This window comes from Ictalurus punctatus, chromosome 29, assembly GCF_001660625.3.
Source record: "Ictalurus punctatus breed USDA103 chromosome 29, Coco_2.0, whole genome shotgun sequence".
Classification (NCBI taxonomy): domain Eukaryota; kingdom Metazoa; phylum Chordata; class Actinopteri; order Siluriformes; family Ictaluridae; genus Ictalurus; species Ictalurus punctatus.
This window is the reverse complement of record NC_030444.2, coordinates 8442680-8465732: the sequence shown is the minus strand read 5'-3', so window position 1 is coordinate 8465732 and position 23053 is coordinate 8442680. Positions and strand designations below refer to the sequence as shown.

The 23053-nt window shown below is 36.5% G+C and overlaps 1 protein-coding gene across 4 annotated transcripts; it reads right to left on the bottom strand.

The window, feature by feature from the left end:
* Nucleotides 1–633: 633 nt before the first annotated feature.
* On the bottom strand, nt 634–20157 carry si:cabz01007807.1 (uncharacterized). Of its 4 annotated transcripts, none has more exons than XM_017461780.3 (35): nt 19852–20157; nt 19689–19748; nt 18538–18594; nt 17701–17763; nt 17556–17600; nt 17232–17285; nt 16396–17136; nt 16207–16269; nt 15359–15496; nt 15048–15113; nt 14907–14966; nt 12513–12548; nt 12314–12376; nt 12184–12219; nt 12038–12097; nt 9447–9506; nt 9249–9323; nt 9113–9163; nt 8943–8999; nt 8342–8416; nt 8217–8264; nt 7993–8052; nt 6950–7006; nt 6714–6794; nt 6580–6630; nt 6389–6487; nt 6238–6291; nt 6045–6128; nt 5883–5936; nt 5129–5212; nt 4414–4512; nt 2725–2764; nt 2560–2614; nt 1846–2179; nt 634–1261 (listed from the first exon to the last, which is right to left on the bottom strand). In XM_017461780.3, exons 1-35 carry the CDS (start codon nt 19852–19854, stop codon nt 848–850), a joined length of 3477 nt encoding a protein of 1158 aa, XP_017317269.1. In that variant the 5' UTR covers nt 19855–20157; the 3' UTR covers nt 634–847. The 4 variants fall into 4 exon arrangements, with proteins under 4 accessions (XP_017317269.1, XP_017317270.1, XP_017317273.1 ...); XM_017461781.3 differs by having other exon boundaries at nt 18538–18591; XM_017461784.3 differs by lacking the exon at nt 12038–12097.
* Nucleotides 20158–23053: the final 2896 nt, after the last annotated feature.

Sequence of the window (23053 nt, the reverse complement as noted above, 5' to 3'; positions counted from 1 at the left end):
ACACAAACATCACCATATCAACACTTAGACATTCTCTTTGTTAAATGATGCATTTTTTAATCCATTTATTATTAGCATTAGATTTTGCAGAGCATTCTCCATTCAAGTCACTATAGAAATGTTAACATATTACAATGAGCATATTTAAATACACCTGCGATTTGAATTCGAGTTGGAAGTACTGTCACAGCCACTCTTGCCATAACATCTGCAAACTTCAAATAAAAACCAAAGCAGCTAAATAGAAAAGAAGCGGTGGCATTGGCTGGTCAGTTCTATATTTTGAGGACTTTGTATTGCACTCTAGGCTAAATGTGAGCAAACTAAACAGTAATACAAGCACAGCTTTCATAAGGCATTAGCACTCTCAGTTCCTGCCCAATTTTTTTTTTCAGTCTTTTTGGTTTACAGATGAGACGACTACAGCAACTAAATCCCAGAATGGTGTTTACCATGAATGGTATTTCCCATTGTGGAAGTGAATACTGAAACAAGAACTAAACTACACAAAGAAGAAGAAAACCAACCAACAGAACCACAGAAGCTGTTTATGTCAAGTATATATGTTATGCTTTATCCAAATTGTATCAAGGGCTCCACAGCAAAAAGACACTTAGTTTTCTTACATTTACATTCTTATTTTATATGCATATTGGACATGTTATCTTTCCGGTACAAAGGCATGGAAGTCACAGGTCTCTTCTTAAGTTAATACACTGTGAAACAATAGTAGAAGGAACTGAATCACACTTTTCCATTATGTGTAGCATGTGACCAGCCATAGATAACACTTAGATAATAAGCAAAGTTTATGCTGTTCTAATTCTTTGTTTATCTATTTCCCATTCTAAACTTGTCCAGTAGCTTCCATTAGCTGCTCTCGTATGGAGTTGAGTTTCACTAAGCCTTCATGCAGCAGCTTAGCTAACATATTCACTTGCATTGTCACCTCCTTCTTGCAGCCCTTCTTCAGCTCCTTCGAATCCTTGCTAAAGTAATTGTCCATGCCTTTGCACACACTGTTCAGGGCCATTGTGGACATCTCCACCATGTCCTCGGCCTGCTCTACTGGTTCTCCGACCAGGCTAATGGTCTGAAGCGCTCGCCGCACCTCCCAGTCACCGGTGTAGTAATTATTACGGCGCAGCAGAGGGTGGAAGCGCAATCGGCGAACACCTTCAGCCACAAAGCGCAGGCAGCGCCGTAGTTCCACTAAACGGGTCTCATAGTCCTGAACCACCACCTCGATCTTCTTACGGTCCTGTTTCAAGAGGCAAATAGTAAAAGTGAATGGTTTATAGTAATGTGAAACAGTTGCCACATATGATCTTTTATGAATTTGTGTAGTTTTATTAGAGATCGACAAAAGGCAAAACGAAATAGAAATGTGCTGACATTCTAACCCATCGAAATCAGATGGATTGATAAAATCTGTATTATATATTACAGTACATACTAACTACACAGGAGCTAACCATGCATTTATAGTGTGACTTCTATTTAAAGCAAGGCTACAGGTCCTGTATAGTTAGTATGTAGATATAATCACAATCAGAAAGAAAATCTTATTTGAAAACCGGTAGTTCTTACTGTTATCTTGTTACAATGGTCAAGATAAACTGTGTATTTATCTTGATACAACATGACATGATATTATTGTTTAATAAAAAAAAAATCAAAAGACTTGTAGGCAAGTGGAAAATCCATCTTACTGGTGACTATTGAAAACATGAGATTCAAGTGCACTATATGATCAGAGGCATGTACAAACACAGTAAAAAGTTTAAAATCTTTACCTAATATTTTGATAAATATAAAAATTTTTAACAAAAGCATAAAACCTACGTTCATGTCATGGAGATTGTCTGATATGGTGGCCGAAGCTGCTGTGATCCCACCTGCCGTTGCTACTCCCAGCCCAACAGCAGACACAATCAGAGAAGCACCAAGTGTAACAGGAGCCAGTGCCAGGCCAGCGATGGCTGCTACACCACCCACAGCTGTGGTTGTGCCTCCTGTGATGTTTGCGATCTTAGCGTGACGGTGGAAGTTGCTGATATCATCCCCAATGGCGTACAGGCGCAGCACATGCAGGTACAGGACTTCGGCTTGCTCGGTGAAAACTTTATAGAAAACTCTGAGACCACGGTGGACTTTGTCAGCAATCTCAGTGAAAGATCTGATCAAGAGTGAAGAAAGTAGTGGTTGAACTCCAATTTTTTTATTATGCATTGTATCATGATATTCTGTTCATTAGTTAATAATTGGTTTCCCATATGCCTAGGTCAACTGTTTGGTTTTTATTACTTAGAACACCCTGTATCTATTATCCTAATTTCAATTATTTAGTGATGTATAAATCATTCATGGATACAGATGCTTAGAGTCCTCCTAGTGGCAGTTGGGTAAGCGTTATGATGCAAAAGATGTGCTCATACTCATGAAGCCAAGCACAAGTTTCATGCTAGAAAACTTTTGTTTAATTTTTAATAAAATTCTAAAAAATAGTATTTCTTTACATAACATAAGGGTTAAATGAATGACAAGTGAATCATTTACTTAGTCTCATCCTCCTTTACACTGATTTCCTCATCTGGTGGCAGTTCATCCCATACTGGGAAAGAAAATTGGATTGTGTGAATATCTATGCTGATTTAGAAGTGTTTATAATTGTATAACAGATTAAGATTATGGAGTTTTGGAATACTAATGATGAATGCTTACATTCTACTGTGTTCCACCACTCCATCAGACTGTCAGTGTCCTGTAATTGAAACCCAAAAGAAGAGTACTGAATTAGTATGGATACAAACAAATGCACCCAGGACTCCTCCTGTCTCTGTCTGTCTGTCTGTCTGTCTGTGTGTGTGTGTGTGTGTGTGTGTGTGTGTGTGTGTGTGTGTGTGTGTGTGTGTGTGTGTGTGTGTGTGTGTGTGTGTGGCAGCAGTGCCATTCATAAAAACACTAAGATACCGGTTCAATTATTGTTCATATTGACATCAGAATGGGGAAAATGTGATGTCAGTGACTTTGATGGTTATTGGTGCCAGATGGGCTGGTTTGAGTATTTCAGAAACTGCTGATCTCCTGGGATTTTTTTGGGACAGTAGTCTCTAGAGTTTTAACAAAACCGTGTGAGAAACAAAAAAACATTCTGTAAGTAACAGTTCTGTGGGTGGAAACGCCTTGATTTCTTCGACTACCTTGAGAATCAACTGCCCTGGGTCACTGTTGCCACCTTGTGGAAGAACTAAATAGTGCAAAAGGAATAAATGCGCATGTGCGTTAGAAAAATCTGGCGGTGCGCGTACAGTACTCTGCTCATGACGAAGTTTGCGTCGCGTTTATTGTACACTGTTCCTAGTGTACGCATAAAAAGTGAAGTACACTTTGGGCTTAACCATCGCATATGCGCATTTATTTCTTTTGCACTATTTAGTTGTTCCACAAGGTGGCAACAGTGACCCTGGGCCAATGATTCTGAAGGTAGTCGAAGAAAAAACAGACTAGACGGAACAGACGGAAATGAATGCAGGTTAGAAAGTACCCGCATTTGTATAATTCTAGCCTTAAAGTGTATAAGGATTTGTATACAGGTGCTAATCGTGGCGAGAGCTTGCCAAAGCATTGTTCTTCGTGTTGTTGTGATTCTTCTTCGTTGTCATCTTTCACACCAGAAGACCTCCTTTACTGCTCTGTACTGACTCACGTAGGCCAGGAAGGGTAGTGCAAGTTTTCGTAATGCGCATGCGTCAACCGCCTGTGTACATGTCAAATGGAGTATACTTTAAAAGGCTATGTGTACGACTGTAAATAAACAAAGTATACTAGAGGAGTAAGGAGCAAGCCCTAGTCCTAAAAGGTGACACAACCATGTTTTAAATTTAAGGGGGGAATTAGTTTTTCACATTGGTGATAGGTGTTGAATCACTTTTTTTGCTTCTATACAATAATTAAATAAACTGTATTGTGTGTTTACTCAGGTTGCCTTTGTTTTATGTTGTATTTCGTTTGAAGTTCTAAAATATTTAGTATGAAATATACAAAAAAAACACACACACACACACACACAAAAAAAACAGAAGAAATCAAATACTTTTTCTCAGCACCGTATGTAACTGTGCTTCTGTGAACTTCTGTATGTAACTGTGCTTCTGTGGTCAGAATTTACCTTCAGGGGAAAATGTCTGTATGTATACTGAAAAATAATGCCTTATTGTGACTTTACTGGAAGGTCTCAGCACACCCAAAGTACTATACCAGGTGATTCTAACTGCCCTGGGGATTATCAGGGGTTCACAGAATCATAGTTATGCAAATGGAGGTTTTTTTTCTAGTGAAATACTCTGGTATGGGGTGCTAATTTTTTCTTTAACTGTGGTGAGAGAATCTCTGATTGATTGGAAGACTCACGCCTTCCCCTTCCTCCTCCTCCTTCACTCCTTCCAGATCCTTGTCTTCGTCCAGTGCTCTTGCTCTCCTCACATCCATCTGGGAAGACATCCACTCAGCCTGAAGAGATTGATAGAGAATCACATACGTTCAGCAACGTGTACATAAAAAAATCACGAATGGATCTGCCTGAAGATAAAAAAAATGTCTACATATTGAAAAAGCACTTTTTCTTGGGAGAAGTTGAGAAAGGAGATTGCTGATAAAGGCATATTTTTAAATAAATGATAATAGCACTCATTTGATTCCATCATCTTGTTGCTTCTATTCAGAATCTAAATTATTATTTTTAAAAAAATGTTTAAAAAATAAATAAAAAATAATACTTTTGACAGACTCTGGATGGACGCACTGTCACATTCAAAAAGCAGTCACACATAGTCAGAAATTATTTGAGGAGGTGACCCATTTCATTTCACAGTGAAACATTTTAAGCTCGTTAAACTGGTTTAAGCACATATTGGAGAGTCAAAAGGCATAACACAATTGGCCAACATAGCTTCATAATCGCTTTAGATAAACAAAACAGGCAGAAACTGAGAGCAGAAATAACAACTGGCCCTGTAACAAGCTCTGTTGCCTCGATGTTTCACAATACATTATTAGGTTGTTGTTATTCAAGAAGGTACTTTAACTGTGCCTGTATGTGTTTAAAGTATAGGTGGGGTGTGGATACCTTAGCTGCTTCTGAAAGGTAGTAATCACCAGAAGTAGCACCTAGTGGTTCAATGTCTTCAGGAAAGCACACTTGGTCCTTAGCCTTTAGGTCAAAGATGAAAAGTGTGTTAAAAATTGAGGTGGCATAATAAGCACTGATGGTCATTTCAGTACCATACAAAACGCACTACATTTACATGTTTGGGAATGTTTGGGAACTGTGCAATGCATCATGTATTTTTGGAAGTGCTTCTTGCTTATTTAGCACTTATTCTTATTTTCCCTTAGAGAGTATAACAGCATTGAGCCTCTTATTGTATTGTCTAGTAGGTAAGTACTGTGATGGGTGTAATGTTTGTATTATAGGAGCATTTTTGTGATTTTCTATGAAGGTTTCAAGGGATACAAATCACTTGCAGAATTACTTAGAAATGATGACAGCAAACAATACTGGAAGGCATGATAAATGGCTTGGCAGTTCTTAAAGTGTAATGTGAAAGTGTAACATGAGTACATGCCTAGCATATATACAAATGTTACTGGCTATGGCTGTGGCTCAGGTGGTAGAGCGGGTTGTCCATTAATTGTAGGGTTAGTGGTTCAATTCCCGGTCCACATGACTCCACATACCGAAGTGTCCCTGGGTAAGGCACTGAACCCCATGTTGCTCCTGATGGCAAGCTAGCACATTGCATGGCAGCTCTGCTATCGTTGGTGCGTGTGTGTGTGTGAATGCATGAATGAGACCATTTACTAATATGTAATACCCTCACCTTTGATTTGCTGCTTGGCAGACATGCTTTTTTCAGCTTCTCTGTTTTTGAGTCCTAAACACACATACACAAAAAAACACATCCATTACTTGCTTAGTTGACAGAAAAAACAAGTTAACATGGAGAATGAAAAGAGAGATGAACAGAGAGATGAACAGATACCATGGTATGATTCTCCATCCAGTCATTATCTGTAATGTCTCCTGATTTATAAAGGTCTGCACCTTTCTCTGCATCATTTACGACCTAAATATCACAAAAATACTCTATGTGAAGAAGAATGCAATGTATTCAGCATAGTGTCCATCTATAAATAGAATAAACCAAATAAAATAGAATAAAAAAACAGTATCACCTTTGAGTCTCTCCGAATTATTGGTGAAACCCTTTGTACAGGTGACTTCCTCATCTATGAGAAATGAAATATTATGTAAAATTTACAAACATCATCAGAAACTCCCATTAACTAATACAAATCCCAGATAAAAAAAATTAAGATAAAACACCTCACTATAATCTTCAGATAGATTGATTTCCAATCCACGAATGTCACTGGCTTTAAACAAATCAGCACCTTTCTGTGGGATATCATTCTCCAGGGTACTCTGAGGACAGTTTTGAAAACAAAATTTGAAAGCTATCTAAGTATGTCTATGAACAAACAAAAGCAATGTTACATTACAGAACAAAGCATTACCTTCGATCCTTTCCGAGACAAGTGAAGAAATGAGAATTTAATAGGTTTCTTCTGTAAACCAATAACAACAAAAACAATAAATCACAGTGGAGTCATAGACAGGGATGAGAGAAGGACAAGCATTAGAGACTTACCGGTCGATAGTCTTGTAATTCTTGTATTTTTCCACTGCTCTCTGAAGATTTTGGAGAAAACTGCTCATGCTGGTACTCTGCCTAAACATTAAAACATAAAAAAAAAATTGGTTCTGATATGTAATTTAATGCTAAAGGGATTTTTTTTTTTTGTTAAATTCTCATGAAGCACAATATGAATATGCAATCAAAGAATATTTAAGTACAATGAACTCCATCTGCACTACGGTACATACAAGTAAGTCAGTAGAGACACAATGATTTTCCCTCTCAGCTCTTACAAACAAGTTTTCCTATGAAAACAGATATATGTAAATAACCATGTTTGATCATCAACACTTAAATATAAATCACTAACAAAACTTTAAAACATACATGTGTGGAGGTATGGGAAAACTTGTCTAATATTGCTATGATTTCTGGCAGAAAAAAAATAATGTTTATCTGCATACAATTAAATTTTGAGAAACAATAAATGTATTTCAACAAAATCACACGGAAATGCAATGATGAAGTTTGATATAGAGCCAGCTTTGATCGTGTACTGTAGAGAAACATACATAAACCTAATCAATTCAGTTTGTAATCAAAATCATACTGCAGCTGGGGGCATTATGACAATTCCAAATGCTTATTCGTGGACATCATCATTATGGTGATGATGCTTATTTGCTATGAAAACCTGCACTCACACAGGCCCTTTCTGGATAAGATTGTACACCTCTGGTACAGACAGACCAAAAATTGAAGTATAAAATACACCATAAGTATATGTGGATATCTGACTATCACGCCCATGTGCAGTTCGTCCCCAAACTTTTGTCACAAATTTGGAAGCACACAATTGTCTAGAATGTCCTTGTATGCTGTAGCATTATGATTTCTCTTTACTGGAACTAACAGGCGTAGCCCAAACATGTTCCAGCATGACAGTGCTTCACACAGTGGTTTGCCAATGCTGGTGTGGAAGAACATGAGTGGCCTTCTCAGTGCCCTGACCTCAACCCCACTGAACATCTTTGGGATACCTTCGATGTCAACTGCATGTCAGGCCTTCTTGCCCAACATCAGTGCCCAACCTAAATAAGGCTCTGAATGTGCAAATCCCCACAGCCACGCTCCAAAATGTAGTGGAAAGCCTTTCCAAAAGAGTGGAGGCTGTTCAATCAACAAAGTGGGGACCAACTCCATATTAATGCCAATGATTTTGGAAAGAGATGTTCAATAAGCACATCAGATTGTCATGGTCAGGTGCCACATACTTTCCACTGTAAAATACCTTTGATTCCTCCAAAAACGAAAGGCCATTCATCTTCTTCATATCATCTTCATTAGCATCCTATAAAAGGTATATCAATTCATTTAAATCCACAACATACAAAACAATGATACTGATTAAACCTGAGAAACCTATTAAATCAACCTTTTTTTATTTATTTATTTTTTTTTAAATTTGACAATATGGGACAATTAACATATTTACTACATCACAACATAATTTACCTTGGGTAGTTGGTGAGACAGAGAGGGTTTCAATTTCAGTGGTTTCTTCTGTCAAAGAGGAATTTTCCATTATAATAACAGTTCATACAAAGTAACACAAGCTAAAAAGTAGGTCAGATAGATACCGGTCTGTAGTCTTTCATCACTGGCTCTTCACTGTTCCTTGACCTGTCTTCATATGACTCCTGAATCAGTTCACTCTGTGGACATTTACGGTAAAACAACAAAAATACATAACTTGAACTTCCTGAAAATTAAGATGCTACACAAATAACATAACTATCATAAACAGGCAAGTTTTCATTCATCTTCAGTGACCATTTTATCCTGAGCATGGTAATAGTTGACCCAGTCCATCAAAGGGCACCGTTCACACATTTATTTACACCTAGTGGCATTGTAGCATAACCAACGTGTATCTCTATGTTTTTAGATGGTGGGAGGAAACCAGTGAACCAAGAGAAAACCCATGTGAACATAATGAGAACATATGAAACTCTTTACAGACAGTAACCCAAGCTCAGTATCAAACTCAGGACCCTGGAGCTGTGAGGAGGCAATGCTACCCACTGTCCTAATGACTATGCCATTTCTTTAATGCTGCATTTTTAATAGTAGTTTGACACGCACAAATGATAACCAACAAGAAATCCCACCCTTTAACCTACTATTTAACATTTCTATATTCAAATTTATTATGTGCTACTGAAAGATCAGAGTACAAACCTTGGAGGCTGGCACAAACTGTGATCCATCTTCAAAAACTTCACGTAAAGTTTTTTTCTGGACAAAGAAGAAAAAATTAGACAGAGGTTCTTGCCTGAAAAGCAAGGTATTTGTGGGTTCACATATTTAACTTTGTTTATAAAACATATTTAAAACATTCATTAAATTACCTTGGATTCTCGGTATTGCAAATGAGGAACTATGAATTTTGTTTTTTTACTCTGTTGAGAATTAATACAGTCATTATTAATTCATGCATAATGAAAACCAAATACACATATATGATAATAGGGAGTGAGTAAAAACCTTCACTGATTTGCTCTTCATTCTTGCATTCTGGTCTTCTTGTTCAGGCAAGAAATGGTCATCTGATGAATGGAACTACAATCAAAAATTCACACTTTAAATTAACATGCAAACAAAATACAGAATATAAAGAAGTGCAATTATATTTCTTTTATAAATATAGTATACAGGTAAACAGTATAATTTATTAACCATCACCTTTGTCCCCCAAGGCATAGTATCACCATAGGCACCATTTAAGCTGTCAGGATAGTTTTCCTAGTGAAGAAGTTTGATCATGGAATAAATACAATATTAACCAGGAACACATAAAATTCTAATTAAAACCATCCTATAACAAGATCACAGTTGAGGAAAAATCCACCTGAATGACTTGTATATTTATAATTAATATGGTTCTTTCTTTCTTTTCACATTCATACAGTACATTTGCCACATACATATTACATACATGTGATGTAATATAGTGAAATGTTTTTCCTTAGTTACTCATCCCACAGTGCAGACCAACAATGACTAATGATATACACACATAATACAAATAGAAATATAATAAAAATATGGTAAAAATAATAAAATACAGTAGGCATAATAAAATATAATAGACTGTAGAATAAAAATATAATGGGCTGTAAAGAATATGATGTGAATAAATGAAATATAATAGAATATGATGTGTAGAAGTAAATATACAGAGTTGTAAAGTACAGTATCTCACAAAAGTGAGTACACCCCTCAGATTTGTGTAAATATTTGATTATATCTTTTAATGTGACAACACTGAAGAAATGACACTTTGCTACAATGTAAAGTAGTGAGTGTACAGTTTGTGTAACAGTGTAAATTTGCTGTCCCCTCAAAATAACTCAACACACAAACATTAATGGCTAAACCGCTGGCAACAAAAGTGAGTACACCCCTTCTGATTTCCTTCTGATTTTACCTCAAATCTGGTTGTTTCTCTAGATAAAGCTTTAATTGTTGGTGACTTTAATATTCATTCTGATAATCCAGAAGACCCTCTGGGAACAGGGGATGTGTCTATTCTAGATACAGTGAGCGGTCAATCAGAATGTAATAGGACCCAATCATAGTGGTGGTCACACTCTTGACCTGATACTAACATATGGAATAAATATAGGTAATATAGTCATACTTCCGCAGACTGAAGCTATCTCAGACCATTACCTCATCTAGTTTAAATTGCGTATAGATCATAAAATTTGCACCTTGTCACGTTACCCCATCAAACGTACATTCACATCAGCTACTGCACAGAGTTTTATCAATAACCTCCCAGAGATATCAGCTATGATTGGATCATCGTCTGATCCCAAAGAACTTGATCAGGCGACTAAATGTTTAGAGTCAACTTTCCCCCACATGCTAGACAAGGTTGCTCCACTTAAAAAAATAATAATTAGAGAGAAAAAGCAACCACCCTGGTATAACAATCCCACACACACCTTAAAACAGACCCCTTGATAATTAGAACGTAAATGGCAAATTGGTAGTATTTCAAACAGCATGGAAGGAGAGCCTCCTGAAACTTTAGAAAATCTCTTAGTGCAACTAGATCAGTCTGTCTCTCCACCCTAATTGAAGATAGCAAAAATAATCCTAGATTCTTACTTAATACTGTAGCAAAATCGCCTACAAATAAAACCACAACAGAAACATGCACACAATCATTATATACCAGCAACAATTTCGTGATTTTTTTCACTGGCAAAACTGAAAATATTATACAAAAAGTTCAAGCTATTAATTTCAAACCAGAAAGTTTTATAACTAACCCTGTAGATAATAATATAACAATATCAGATCAACTTGTATACTAGATCCCTTACCTGCATGCTAGAAACAGATCATTCCTGAAGTAACCAAACCCCTTCTAAAAATAATCAATTCTTCCCTTAGCACTGGCTATGTACTTAAATAATTTAAACTAGCTGTTATTAAACCCCTGATTAAAAAACTTGACCTCGACCCCTGTCAATTGTCCAATTATAGGCCAATATCAAATCTGCCCTTTATCTCCAAGATCTTAGAAAAGGTTGTTGCACAGCAGCTATGCTCGTACCTACATAGGAATAACATTCATGAAATGTATCAGTCAGGATTTAGACCTCATCGTAGAACAGAGACAACACTGGTTAAAGTGGTGAATGACCTACTGGCCTCTGATCAGGGTAGTGTCTCCTTGCTTGTGTTGCTTGACCTTAGTGCAACTTCTGATACAATTGATCATACTATTCTCCTTGTTAGAGTAGAAAATGTTGGCATTAAAGGAACAGTCCTCTCCTGGCTCAGGTCTTATTTGACTGATTGTTATCCGTTCGTTGATGTAAATGGAGATTTCTCTGTGCATACTGATGTAAAGTTTGGTGTTCCACAAGGTTCTGTGTTATACCCACTGCTTTTTTCTTTATATATGCTACCTCTGGGTCAAATTATTTGTAAACATGGAATTATCTTCCACTGTTATGCTATTGAAACACAGCTGTATGTTTCAGCAAAGCCAGATGACAGACATCAGCTTAATAAATTTGAGGAATGTGTAAAGGGCATTAGACACTGGATGCATATTACCTTCCAATTATTTAATTCTGACAAGACTGAAGTAACAAAGTCTAGGTTTATGAGATTTGCAAATTATTGTACTCTATTTTTATTTACATTTTACACAGCGTCCCAACTTTTTTGGAATTGGATTTGTTTTGGGGAATATGAGTAAATTGGCATAACAAGTTTCACCTCTGCAAAACTGAACATATATTGTACAGTACCTTTGACTCTTGGGGAACTGTGTCTATTTGCTGAACCCTTGGGTCATCTCCTGATTTATCCTGAAATCCAAACACTTTTTAACAATGTGCCTCCTTTTATCATAAAACCTTTGCATAATTTAAATATCTTTAATTTTGAATATTACCTTTGATCCTCTTCCAGAGATCCTCAACTTCATTCTCTAAAAAGAAAGGGAATTCCAATGAAAGCAGTGACCCTGAAATATTATTAAAATATCTATCATTATATAAAGATTGAAAGATTCATAAACATACTGTTTTGCCAGATTTCTTCCCAAGAGAGATTGCATTGAGCGCTGCCTCAGATTCTAGGGAAATCTACATGAAAACATTTCAAATCAGTCAAGATGCTAAAAATGAATTCAATTCAATTGTTTCTAAACTAGAAATAAGAACAGAATTATTATTCTGACACAAATGAATATCAAGAATGTGATACTCATTAATTACTCACCCTCAGAGACTCCCTCCTTAATTTAAATTTCCCAGCCTGATAAAATAAACAAAGACAAAGATGCAATATTGTATGTTTTTGCAGCATAAGTCATTGAATTGTTATACAGTCAGATGAAATATACATTCAGTAGTCATAATGTGCTGTATTCAGAGCTGAGCTGTAGTGAAGATAATAGTAACATTGTGTATTCAGGCCTTACACAACCACAGACTTAACTGCTATTCAGACAGTTGTGTGGGAGTGTGCACGGGTGGAGTTTGCCAAAAAAAAAGAACAGTGTCTGACAGTTCACACTGACGTGCTTTGGTCAGTAAATAAACTGAAAAGTGTTTGGAATGGCATTCAAGGGCATTACTGACATGATGAATTAATTAATTGCATGTATAATCACTATAATAGATGCCCAACTTTATTTATTTATTTGGTGCACAATTAAGAGATCAGAGGAGATGGCATCTTAATCAGAGACAATACATATCCCGAAGACAAAATTTCATATAACATGTTGATTGTTATATAAGAAATAAAATACTTATGGTCATTCTGTTATGAGTGCATTCATGATGCATTCAGAGTTCAGACCGATGCCAAGTGGGTCTTGGAGCGGTGTTGACCCAGGAGTATGAAGGAGAGGAACATGTTGTAGCATATGCATCCAGATTACTACATGGTGTTGAAAGAGCATACTCAGTGTCTAAAAAGGAGTATCTAGCCGTAGTCTTGGTTGGGGAAAAGTGGCGACCTTACTTTGAAGGACAACGATTTGAGGTCATCACCGATCATGCAGCCTTGTCTTGGGTCTTCAACCATCCAAAACCTTCCTCCACGTTAACACGATGGACCATCTGGCTCTAGAGTTTTGATTTTGAGGTGAAGTATCGGAAGAGGCAATGTAACATTGTACCTGATACTGTGTCCAGAAGTAAGGATGGCATAACTTCTCCAACAATGACTGCCATATACAGAGCTCAGAAAGTGCCTGATAATCATGCGAGCCTTCAGATCGACTGGGTTGGGTTAGACGAAGCACAACAGAAAGACCATGAAGTCAAAGAAATGATGGCCAAAGAAAAGTTGCACCTCAAATTGAAAATACATTGCACCATTGAAAATGGATATCTCTTGTAGTGTGCAGAGCCAGCAGCAAGGACAGAAGTTTCAATTAGCCATTCCGATGTGTTTCCGTGAGGAACTTTTGAAGTTTGCTTATGACAGTCCTTTGAGTGGACATTTTGGACGGTTGAAAACTCTCCTGTGGCTGCTAGAAGTTGCGTTCTGGCCAAGTGTAAGGAAAGATGTCTGGAAATATTGTAGAGACTGCCAAGTATGACAACAATGCAAACCTTCCATCACTAAAATGTCTGGAAAGTTACAGTCAACCCCAGATCCAGATTTGGTTGGTGTAGCTCTTATGGGACCATTTCCCATAAAGTACCAAACAATATGAATACCTCCTTGTTGTGGTGGAATACTGCTCCAAATGGGTGGAAATATTCCCCAATGCGGACAGCTAAAGCACCACAAGTGACAAGAATCTTGGTTGAGGAGGTCTTTACTCGCTGCGGTACCCCTGCCTACCTGGTGTTCGATTAAGGAGCTCGATTTACATCTCGGTTCCTCACCTTAGTCTGTCATCAAGGGTAGTTCAAAAATCACCCACAGACCAATCTGACTGTACGGATCAACCATACATTGAAGACAATGATTGCATCTTATGTAAAAGATGGTTATTGTTTAATTACCTTGGGTATTCAATTCAATCAAACAAATTATAATACTTTATTATTTTGAGATTGAATTTGATTTATTGGCAGTTGTTTTTTTCTAAGTATTGCGTTCTGTGTTGATTTATTATGCTGGTTTTGGGTTCATCAGTTTGTTAACTGTTACTGTCCAGTACTTTCATATATACAGTTGTTTAGTGTTTACTCAGTTATAAGACTCTTACAGTTATTTTAAACGCAACCATTAGCAAAAGTGAATTCCCCATTTTCTGTAATTCATTGTCTAAAATTAAGGTGAGGTAGTTACAGTAGCTCATATCACCACTCTTTACAACCGTGGTGAGCAGAAATGCATCTCAGAACATACAACAAGCTGGACATTGAGGTGGATGGGCTACAACAGCAAAAGACCACATCAGCTTCACTCCTCTCAGCCATGAACAGGAATCTGAGGCTATAGTGGGTACAGGCTCACTGAAACTGGACTGTAGTGAAAAAGTCCATGCAATGGAAGATCTGTGAAACCTTACAGACTAAATCTCTTTCTGCTGTAATAAAATTTTAAGGGTATGTAAACTTTTACAGTGAATCTTATGTAGTTATTCAGTCAATGATGTGTACCTAATAAAGTGGTAAGTAAGTGTATACTGTATAATGAATTACATACAGGTTTCCAGTCAGGGCTAAGCTCGGGGCTGTCCTCTGGCCAGTCCTCTACACACTTCTCCTGGAAAACAGCACAAATGTACAAATTTAAAACAAATGTCCAAGCACAAGGTTTCACAAGCGCACACACAAAAGCACACACCTGGCCAATGAAAAGAACGTCCTCATAAACTTGGCTCTGGTTTTTCTCATCAGCTAGAATGGTGTCCTGTCACCCCAAAACACAAAAATGATTAGTTTTCTACACACTTCCATACTCAAAGTGGTTATGCAAGAGTATCACAGTTTATTTTAAATAACACGTCAGCAGTCTACTATTAGATTAACGTAAACCGCTTATATATAGTCACAATGGACTTTTTCAAGAGGATAGATTGTATGTTACCACACCTCTAATCCAATAATAATAGCAGTAGTAGTAATAGAGAGAGAAAAGAATTGGACATAAATTACCTGGATATTAGTTAAAGGTCGTGGCACAATGGGTATGGATATGGGAGTTGGCAGGGTAGATGTAAACAGAGTCTGTGCAGCTTTCTGATCAGCAGGTACAGATACAGCAGGTGTGGAAATAATGTCATGGTTGATACTCTGAAAATTGACAAAAACACGATTTGCTGAAGGTGGGTAAACAAGCTACTAAAAAGCACTAATGAAAGATGCAGTCCTATGTAGGGATGCATCTTAAATTATTATGAGAACACGAGTTTTGGTATTTGTAAATCGGTATTGATACTGATGCCAAAATGAGTAACCTGCTTAGTATTTAAGCAAACTGGGGACATCATTAAACAGTTTATGTTTATGTTGGTTGCCTCCATATGCTGCTAGTAATAAACTACTTATGCTGAGTTTTATATTTAAGATGTTATGTTGTTTAAACGGGCGCAAGGACAGCCTACCTGAGCATCACCGAGGGTCATTTTTAAAATTAATTGCACTTTGACACATAAGCAAAGTGTCTCAGTGCTCAAAGAAGTGAAGTGTTCTCACACACAACAGTTTCTCTGCATACTCACTTCGCTGCTCCACGCTCATGAATACATTTGTGAACTCAATGCACAACACCTTATACTCATTTTTAAAAACCACGCTTGTTGATACTGCTCTGAGAGCTCAGGTCGGCCATCCTCACACTCTATCTGTTCAGTAGTGCCACAACATACACTAGGCTTATGTGACATAGTACACTTGTGGTACCGGATGTTGGTATCTGAGCTTGAGGCGAAGTATGAAGAAAAGAGTATGGTATCAGACTGATACATGATACCAGTATTGCTGTATCCCTAGTCCTATTTTACCTGATTCTGATTCTTTGGAGCCTTACTGCGTGGGGCTGGTTTGGGGGGTTGTCTTCTAAACAACTAAAAAATGTAAACAGCTTTTATTAATTTTTATATTCATTAACATCTTTAAAATATCATTTAGGTCTGTCAATAGGGAATTATCTAAGAAAATAACAATTAATCAAATAATTAAAATGTTCCTACCAGTCCTCCATTTGTTGATGCATTAAGAGGTGAAAGCAATGTGGAAGTCTCCTGGAATATTCCTTGACTCAGGTCTGTAGGCATGAACATTTTGTCAACGTGGCTGTTCTGTGGCTTGAACTGTCCATTATTCATAGAGAAATTTTTGGATAAGTGAGAATTATCATTCTGGACAGATGCTAGGGTTTCAAATAATTGGATATTTTGAAATACTCTGTTCTTTACACTAGACTCAGGAGTGTGATATCTTTCAAATGACTGAGATGCAGCAGTGTTTGGGAAAATGTCATCACTGATTACTTGAGAAGGTAAAAAACTAGGTAAGTCTTCAAAAATATCCAACTGATTGGATGCTGTGGTAGAAGGAATGGGTTGTTCATCATTCTTTTGATTGGTTTGTATGTATTCTAGGAGATAAGCCCTCTCATTTGATGTTTTCTCATTGGCCACCATTCTCTGGAAGACACTGGTTTCCTCTTTAAAAGGTTCAAAAATGTTTGCTTTCTGATTGCTTAATCCAGTTGGGGAAATTCTGGCAGAGTGTGAATCTTGGAATATGTCCCATTTTTTATTAGGAAATGTGATTTGGGTTGTTTCCTGGCTTAGATTAGTAGGTGGGAAAATAGCCCAGTCATTCTCAAGTGATGGCGTAGAAGATGTAGAAGACCACCCATTAATGTGTCCATCTCTTAATATTAAGTCTTTGTTGTTGTCTCTGAAAACAGTGTTTCCATTGGAGTCCTACAAGACAAAATCTTATTTAGATCATACATTCATTTTTTTGTAGGTTTGAGCTTGCAGCGAATGACAGAAGGACACAGGAGATTATAGCTTACTTTGCCTTGAGTAAATGGGTTCGTGGATGTTGAGCTGAGTCCATTGACTGCAGTCTGAAAGTAAGAATGACAAAGCCATTTTAAAACTATGTAGTACACAGCAATTTCCTATTATATCCCACCCTATATCACACCCACAATCACTCACTGTCCTGTATCTGGAATGAAGTCGGACTAAAAATACATTCTCAAAAGAGAAAGTTCAAAAAAGTGTCAAATTGTTTTAATCAACAAAATACACTCATTACTCCTTTGAAATCTCAAGTCCTTTTTGTCATACCCAACCATCTAGAAACTCTTTAGAGACAGATGGAGCTATTTTACCTGATCTGGATGTAGAAATGGGTTCACTGATTTCAGATATCCATTCTGTTACAAAAAAAGGATTAATAGAGCAGTATGGGGTAATTTCTAAAATGGGTGATTAAAGCTTGCACACTGAAATGAAATGCCAAAGGTCTGACCTCACCTGCGTGATCTGACTACCTGAAGTATGTGTACCATTAGAGGAACGATTGAGTAAGATATTCTCCTAATAAAATAAGGCACATGAAACAAAAACAGCTATTAGCAAGATTAAATCTACTGTGGCCAATCCACTCTTCTCAAAAAAAAGGTACAGCAGTCTAGTCATAAAGAATCTAATTGTTTAGACTGCAAACCACTAGCTAAAGAATTATTTGCTTTGGAGTTGGAGCAAGCAAGAGTCTTAAGACAGGTTGAGAAAATATGTCAGTAACAAATGGAATTTTGTTTATTGATGTTTAATTTTATTGTTGGCTCAAGAGTGAAATGTAACATAAATCAACTGACACAGAAAACTGTGTCAGTGGAAAAAAAGCCCTCTAAAACAATAGTTCTCAAAGTTGCGCATGGACACCCATGAAGCATAAGCAATCTTTTTATTTTGTTACAGTGGTGGAAATCAAGTCCACTATTATCAAAGTTATAATGCCTGTAAATAGTTTCATCTGGAATCTAATGACAATCTTAAAAAAAAAATGGGTGGAACATTCAGAAATTAAAAGTCACTCTGGTTCCTATAAATACGCTAAATAATATTGTACACGATTAAATAATGTGCCTATTTTTAATAGTTTGTTTTTTTTATACACACACATACACACACACACACACACACACACACACACATACACACACACACACACACATATGTATATATATATATATATATATATATATATATATATATATATATATATATATATATACATATAATGTGGTAAACGTGTGGGCCGTTCTACTCTAGCCTGCATGTGTACTTGACTTTTGCATGTGGATTTACCTTGCATAGGCTGTTAAAGTGACGTAGAGACACTCTCTTCAGGACTTTCTCAATCTGCTGAGAAATACATACACATTATAACACATTAATGGGATAATGAGTCACATCATCACACTGCCTACTGCATCTTATGCAAGCAAAATGTTCACATTCATATTAGCTAGGCCTAATACTGCCCTGTCATGTGTTCCTAACATGTGACTGCTTACAGTCATGGAAAATGGTGCAAAAATATTTATGAACATGCTGTGAAGCAGTTGTATCAAGAGAGCATTTGTAACATATAAAATATTTTCTTTGCAATCTGGACATTTGCTGAACAAGTAAAATAACATCCTCTTTGAATTTGGGAAGTACAAATATAGCTCCTCTACAAATATTTCACCAAATTGTTTTCACTTTCTTACACTGCCTTATGCCTACCTTATCTTCATACAGAATTATTAGATTTGTGATCATTGATCAGTCTTCTAAAAATAAAATTTTGTAACATGCCAGGATACTAGTCAAAGATTGTTCAGAGGAACAGTTGTAACACACTGAACCTCATTGAATCAATCTTGCCAGTCATCCTGATGAAACATGAAATTATACTACACATAAAACAGATGATGCATGATGTAATACATTTCCTTGAAAGATATACCAATCATTTTCAACCAACAGCCTCATAATCAATTGCAAAAGGAATATAGCTGTAGATCAAAGGAATACAAATGCTAATTTGTCAAATCAAGGTCCATCAAAGAAGTTAATATATGGTATGCTGTTTGAAATGTAACCATTGTAACAAATGCAACCATTGTAACAAATCTTGTGTTTGCACATTATGTATTAAAGATTTTTTAAATTTGTTTCGCTGGTAGGCATATAAAATAAATGTAGAATTGAAGAAAAAAAAGTGTACAGTCTTTGTGTTGTAATGAAAAAACCTCTTTTTTTTTACAATTGTAAAAGACATATATATATATATATATATATATATATATATATATATATATATATATATATATATATATATATATATATTTGGTCAACTATGAACAACATAGACTAAAATGTGTCTCATTATTGACAAACAATGAAGGAATTAAGTATAAAATAAGCAGAGAGAACACCAGAAAACAACCAGTGTTGTTTTCTTCACTTACAGGCTCTCGCTCTCCTGAGGCGACTTCATTTTGCCCACCAACGTGGTTATCTCTCACCTCCTGAAACATACAAGAAACATCACGTGCCATGTGAAGTTAGTAAACAAGTTTACCATACTAAATACTTATTTAGTAGTTATTTTAAATGTCTGTATCGTCTTACCATGTATTCTCCGTGTGAAAGCGTTTAAAATGTAGCAGCTGAATCAGAGCCACTAAACAGAACTTGTATGTCTGCAGCTAAGTTGTGTCTGACCACTTTTGCCAATTCTGAAAGAAAACACGAGCAACATGTGAGAGAAAATATGTGAACTCGTCCAGCCAGTTAGTCTCACTTGTAGCATTTACATTCTGAGGTGTTGACATCAGCCTGGAGTGAATTATAATAAATAAGCTTTTGTCCCAAAGTCACATGCACCAACATTGTCTTCAAAAAACACCTCAGAATGTCTTCATGGTCACATTATAAGGAACCCGTGAGTTCTTAATAATCCCACAACATACAAGTTAAGTCCTCTTGTTACACAATTTGTGGTCATAACATAATTCACCCATGCTGAAATATCCAGCTTGGTCCAGTTAGAGCCTCAGCTGCCAAAACACAGGCTGATCCAGTCAAACTGGTAGGCCATCTTTGCCAGCTTTCCAACTTTATTACTTACTAAAGTGACAGAGCAATATTTGTGTTTCTAACTGCCTCATAAAAACAGTTTGCACAGTCCTACCTTCATTCCATATGCACCTTTGTTCACTGCACTGTACTTCGTCTTTATTACTGTAATCCATGCCTCCAGACTCATTTACACACATCATGCCAAATGTACTGTTTTATTTATATTCAGTTTGTGCTGTTGATGACATGCTTTACACCTATGCTACTTCTGGTCAGATACTAACTGCATTTTGTTGGCTTTGTACTTGTACTCTGTTCACTGACAGTAAAGTTGAATCTAATCTAATCCAATCTAATATAGAATTATTAGCAGTTATTCTGAATCTGTTTCTACCAGCACATATACCAGCTGGATTATATTTATGTTCTTATTTAATATTTACGTCATCATTATTTAATATAATAGTGCAATTATAAAAACATATTTTATATTAGTTGTATTAGTCTTACCAACTAAACCAGGTTGTCACCCTCTAGTGGATTTTTTTCTTCTTCTGTAGAATAATACTTTAAAATACCATCAACTAAAATACCAATTTTTAATAAAACTTAAGACTACATAGAATAGCATCAGGTTTGATGAGGATCAGGTTTGACGTGGATGATTTTAAACGGCTGTAGATGTGCACTCCATTTACAGTCCTTATAAAATGGAACTTTGTTGCCACAAGCTGCACTATCCATCCATCCATCCATCCACCTTCTACCGCTTACTCCTTCTCCAGGGTCACGGGGCAAGCTGCACTAAAAATTACTTATTTGTAAATTCTGCACTAAATTAACAAAGTATATTTTACTTATTTTACTGGGTTAAATGTAACTTTTTTAAATCTTGATTTGCATATGCTTTACTTTAAACCGATTCCGTTTTGATCATCATGGATGGGTTTGTTTTCAACATTTCTTGTTCTGAGTTGGCTTTAAGGGCCAAGGCTATTGCATTCTAAAATGTTTTGAAAGATCAAGTGTTGCAGTAAACATTTCTTGGTTCACTCACTTTGTGTTTCTCAGCCAGGTGTATAGTTTGTGTGTCTGCACATATTTAGTAAAGCAGTTATGTTGGATTCTATCAGTTCAGTTATGATATATGTGCATTTGTTCATTAGAGTGTTACTTCTAGCTGGAAATATTAAAGTTGTTAGTATCCCTTTAGTAGAACTGATAATGGTTAAATGATGAACAGTATACTATATATCTATATCTATATCTATATCTATATCTATATATATATATATATATATATATATATATATATATATATATATATATATATATATATATATTGTGTTGTGTTGTGTTTTATGTAGTTTGTTTAACTCAAGTTTGAGTCAAATTTATTTTTTAAAAAAGTAAAACTGCTAGGTAAATTCACTTTCATTTTTTATTAGAATAATAATCCTTGGTGCCATGTAAACCTTACTTAAAATATGCTTAGTTAAATTTAGTAAGATTTTGTGTGTGGAAATTGTTACCTCAATTTTCTTGAGTAGATTTCACTCCAGTATTTTTTTTCAGTGTGCTATGTTTACCTATGTGTCTGGAAAAAGCCAGTTACACAATTGTTCTGTGGTTTCTCTGAAAGACAGCTGCTTGTATGTGAGCCTTGTCAGACAGACTGATGCTGATTGCTGATAAACTTTTATTAAGTGGCATTTATGAAACAAAAGAAACTGCATGCTGTAGCCTGGTCATGGTAGCCTGAGCATTATGCATCATGCAAGTGACTGGTTGAGCTGCACAAGCAACATTGTTTTTTGTTTTTGTTTTTTTTTTCATCCTGTACAGTGACTTGATTTACTAGCAGTAAATAATGGTCAAAAAAAACAATGGTCAAAGTCACTTCGGTAAAACACGATGATAAGGCTTGGAGAACAGCAGAGAACAAGTAAACTGCACGTTTCCTTTGCGCCGTCTAAGTGTTCCCAAAGTCTCCTTTATGCTGTTAGTGCGTGTGTGTGTGTGTGATTGGGTGCAGGGGTGTGTAGTTAGAACTCCGGAGAAGGCGAGTGCGTGCGTGTGTGGGAAGGGAAGTCCTCAGCGGTCATGTTTGTAGTTCGCGGTGCCTCCTGGGAAACTGAGTTAGGTTTGGCTGTGATATGACATGGGGTAAAATGAGGCAGATAATAGACAAATACTGCAAGATAATTGGACAATTACAAGTACAGCTACATGTATAATGGGTCACTTTATATTGACATACGGTATAAAGTAGCTTGCTGGGTGCTAGGAGATGAGATGAAGTAAAGTAAACTGCTCCCTACATGTGTCATATCGCAGCAAACCAGTGACTACATTTCCCATCCTGCATTTCAGCCTATAAACATGGCCACCATGGACTGCAATTCCCAGAACACTCATTCATTTTAATCATCTCCACAGTATAAAGAGACTGGTTTCTAACAATGTCTTTGCAAAGTATTAGCATTTATCACTGTACCAAGCGATTATACCCTGTCCCTCGTTTTGTTCTTAATCTTGTTCTCGTTTCTAGCCTTGCCCAGTTTATGCCTGTTTGCCAATCGCCTCACCCTTTGCCTGTTTCTTGACCCACTATTGTCTAGTGTTTTGTATTTGTCTGCCTGTCTCTCTCTCTCTCTCTCTCTCTCTCTCTCTCTCTCTCTCTCTCTCTCTCTCTCATTAAACTGTTATCTGCATTTGCATCTGTCCTAACATTCATTACGAGGAATTCGTG

Coding starts and splice junctions, on each gene's coding strand:
- si:cabz01007807.1 (XM_017461780.3), bottom strand. Junction 18,595..19,688: donor CCTCAGGAGAGCGAGAGCCT/GTAAGTGAAGAA, acceptor TGTATTTCTCAG/CAGATTGAGAAAGTCCTGAA. Junction 9,000..9,112: donor TGCAATACCGAGAATCCAAG/GTAATTTAATGA, acceptor TTCTTTGTCCAG/AAAAAAACTTTACGTGAAGT.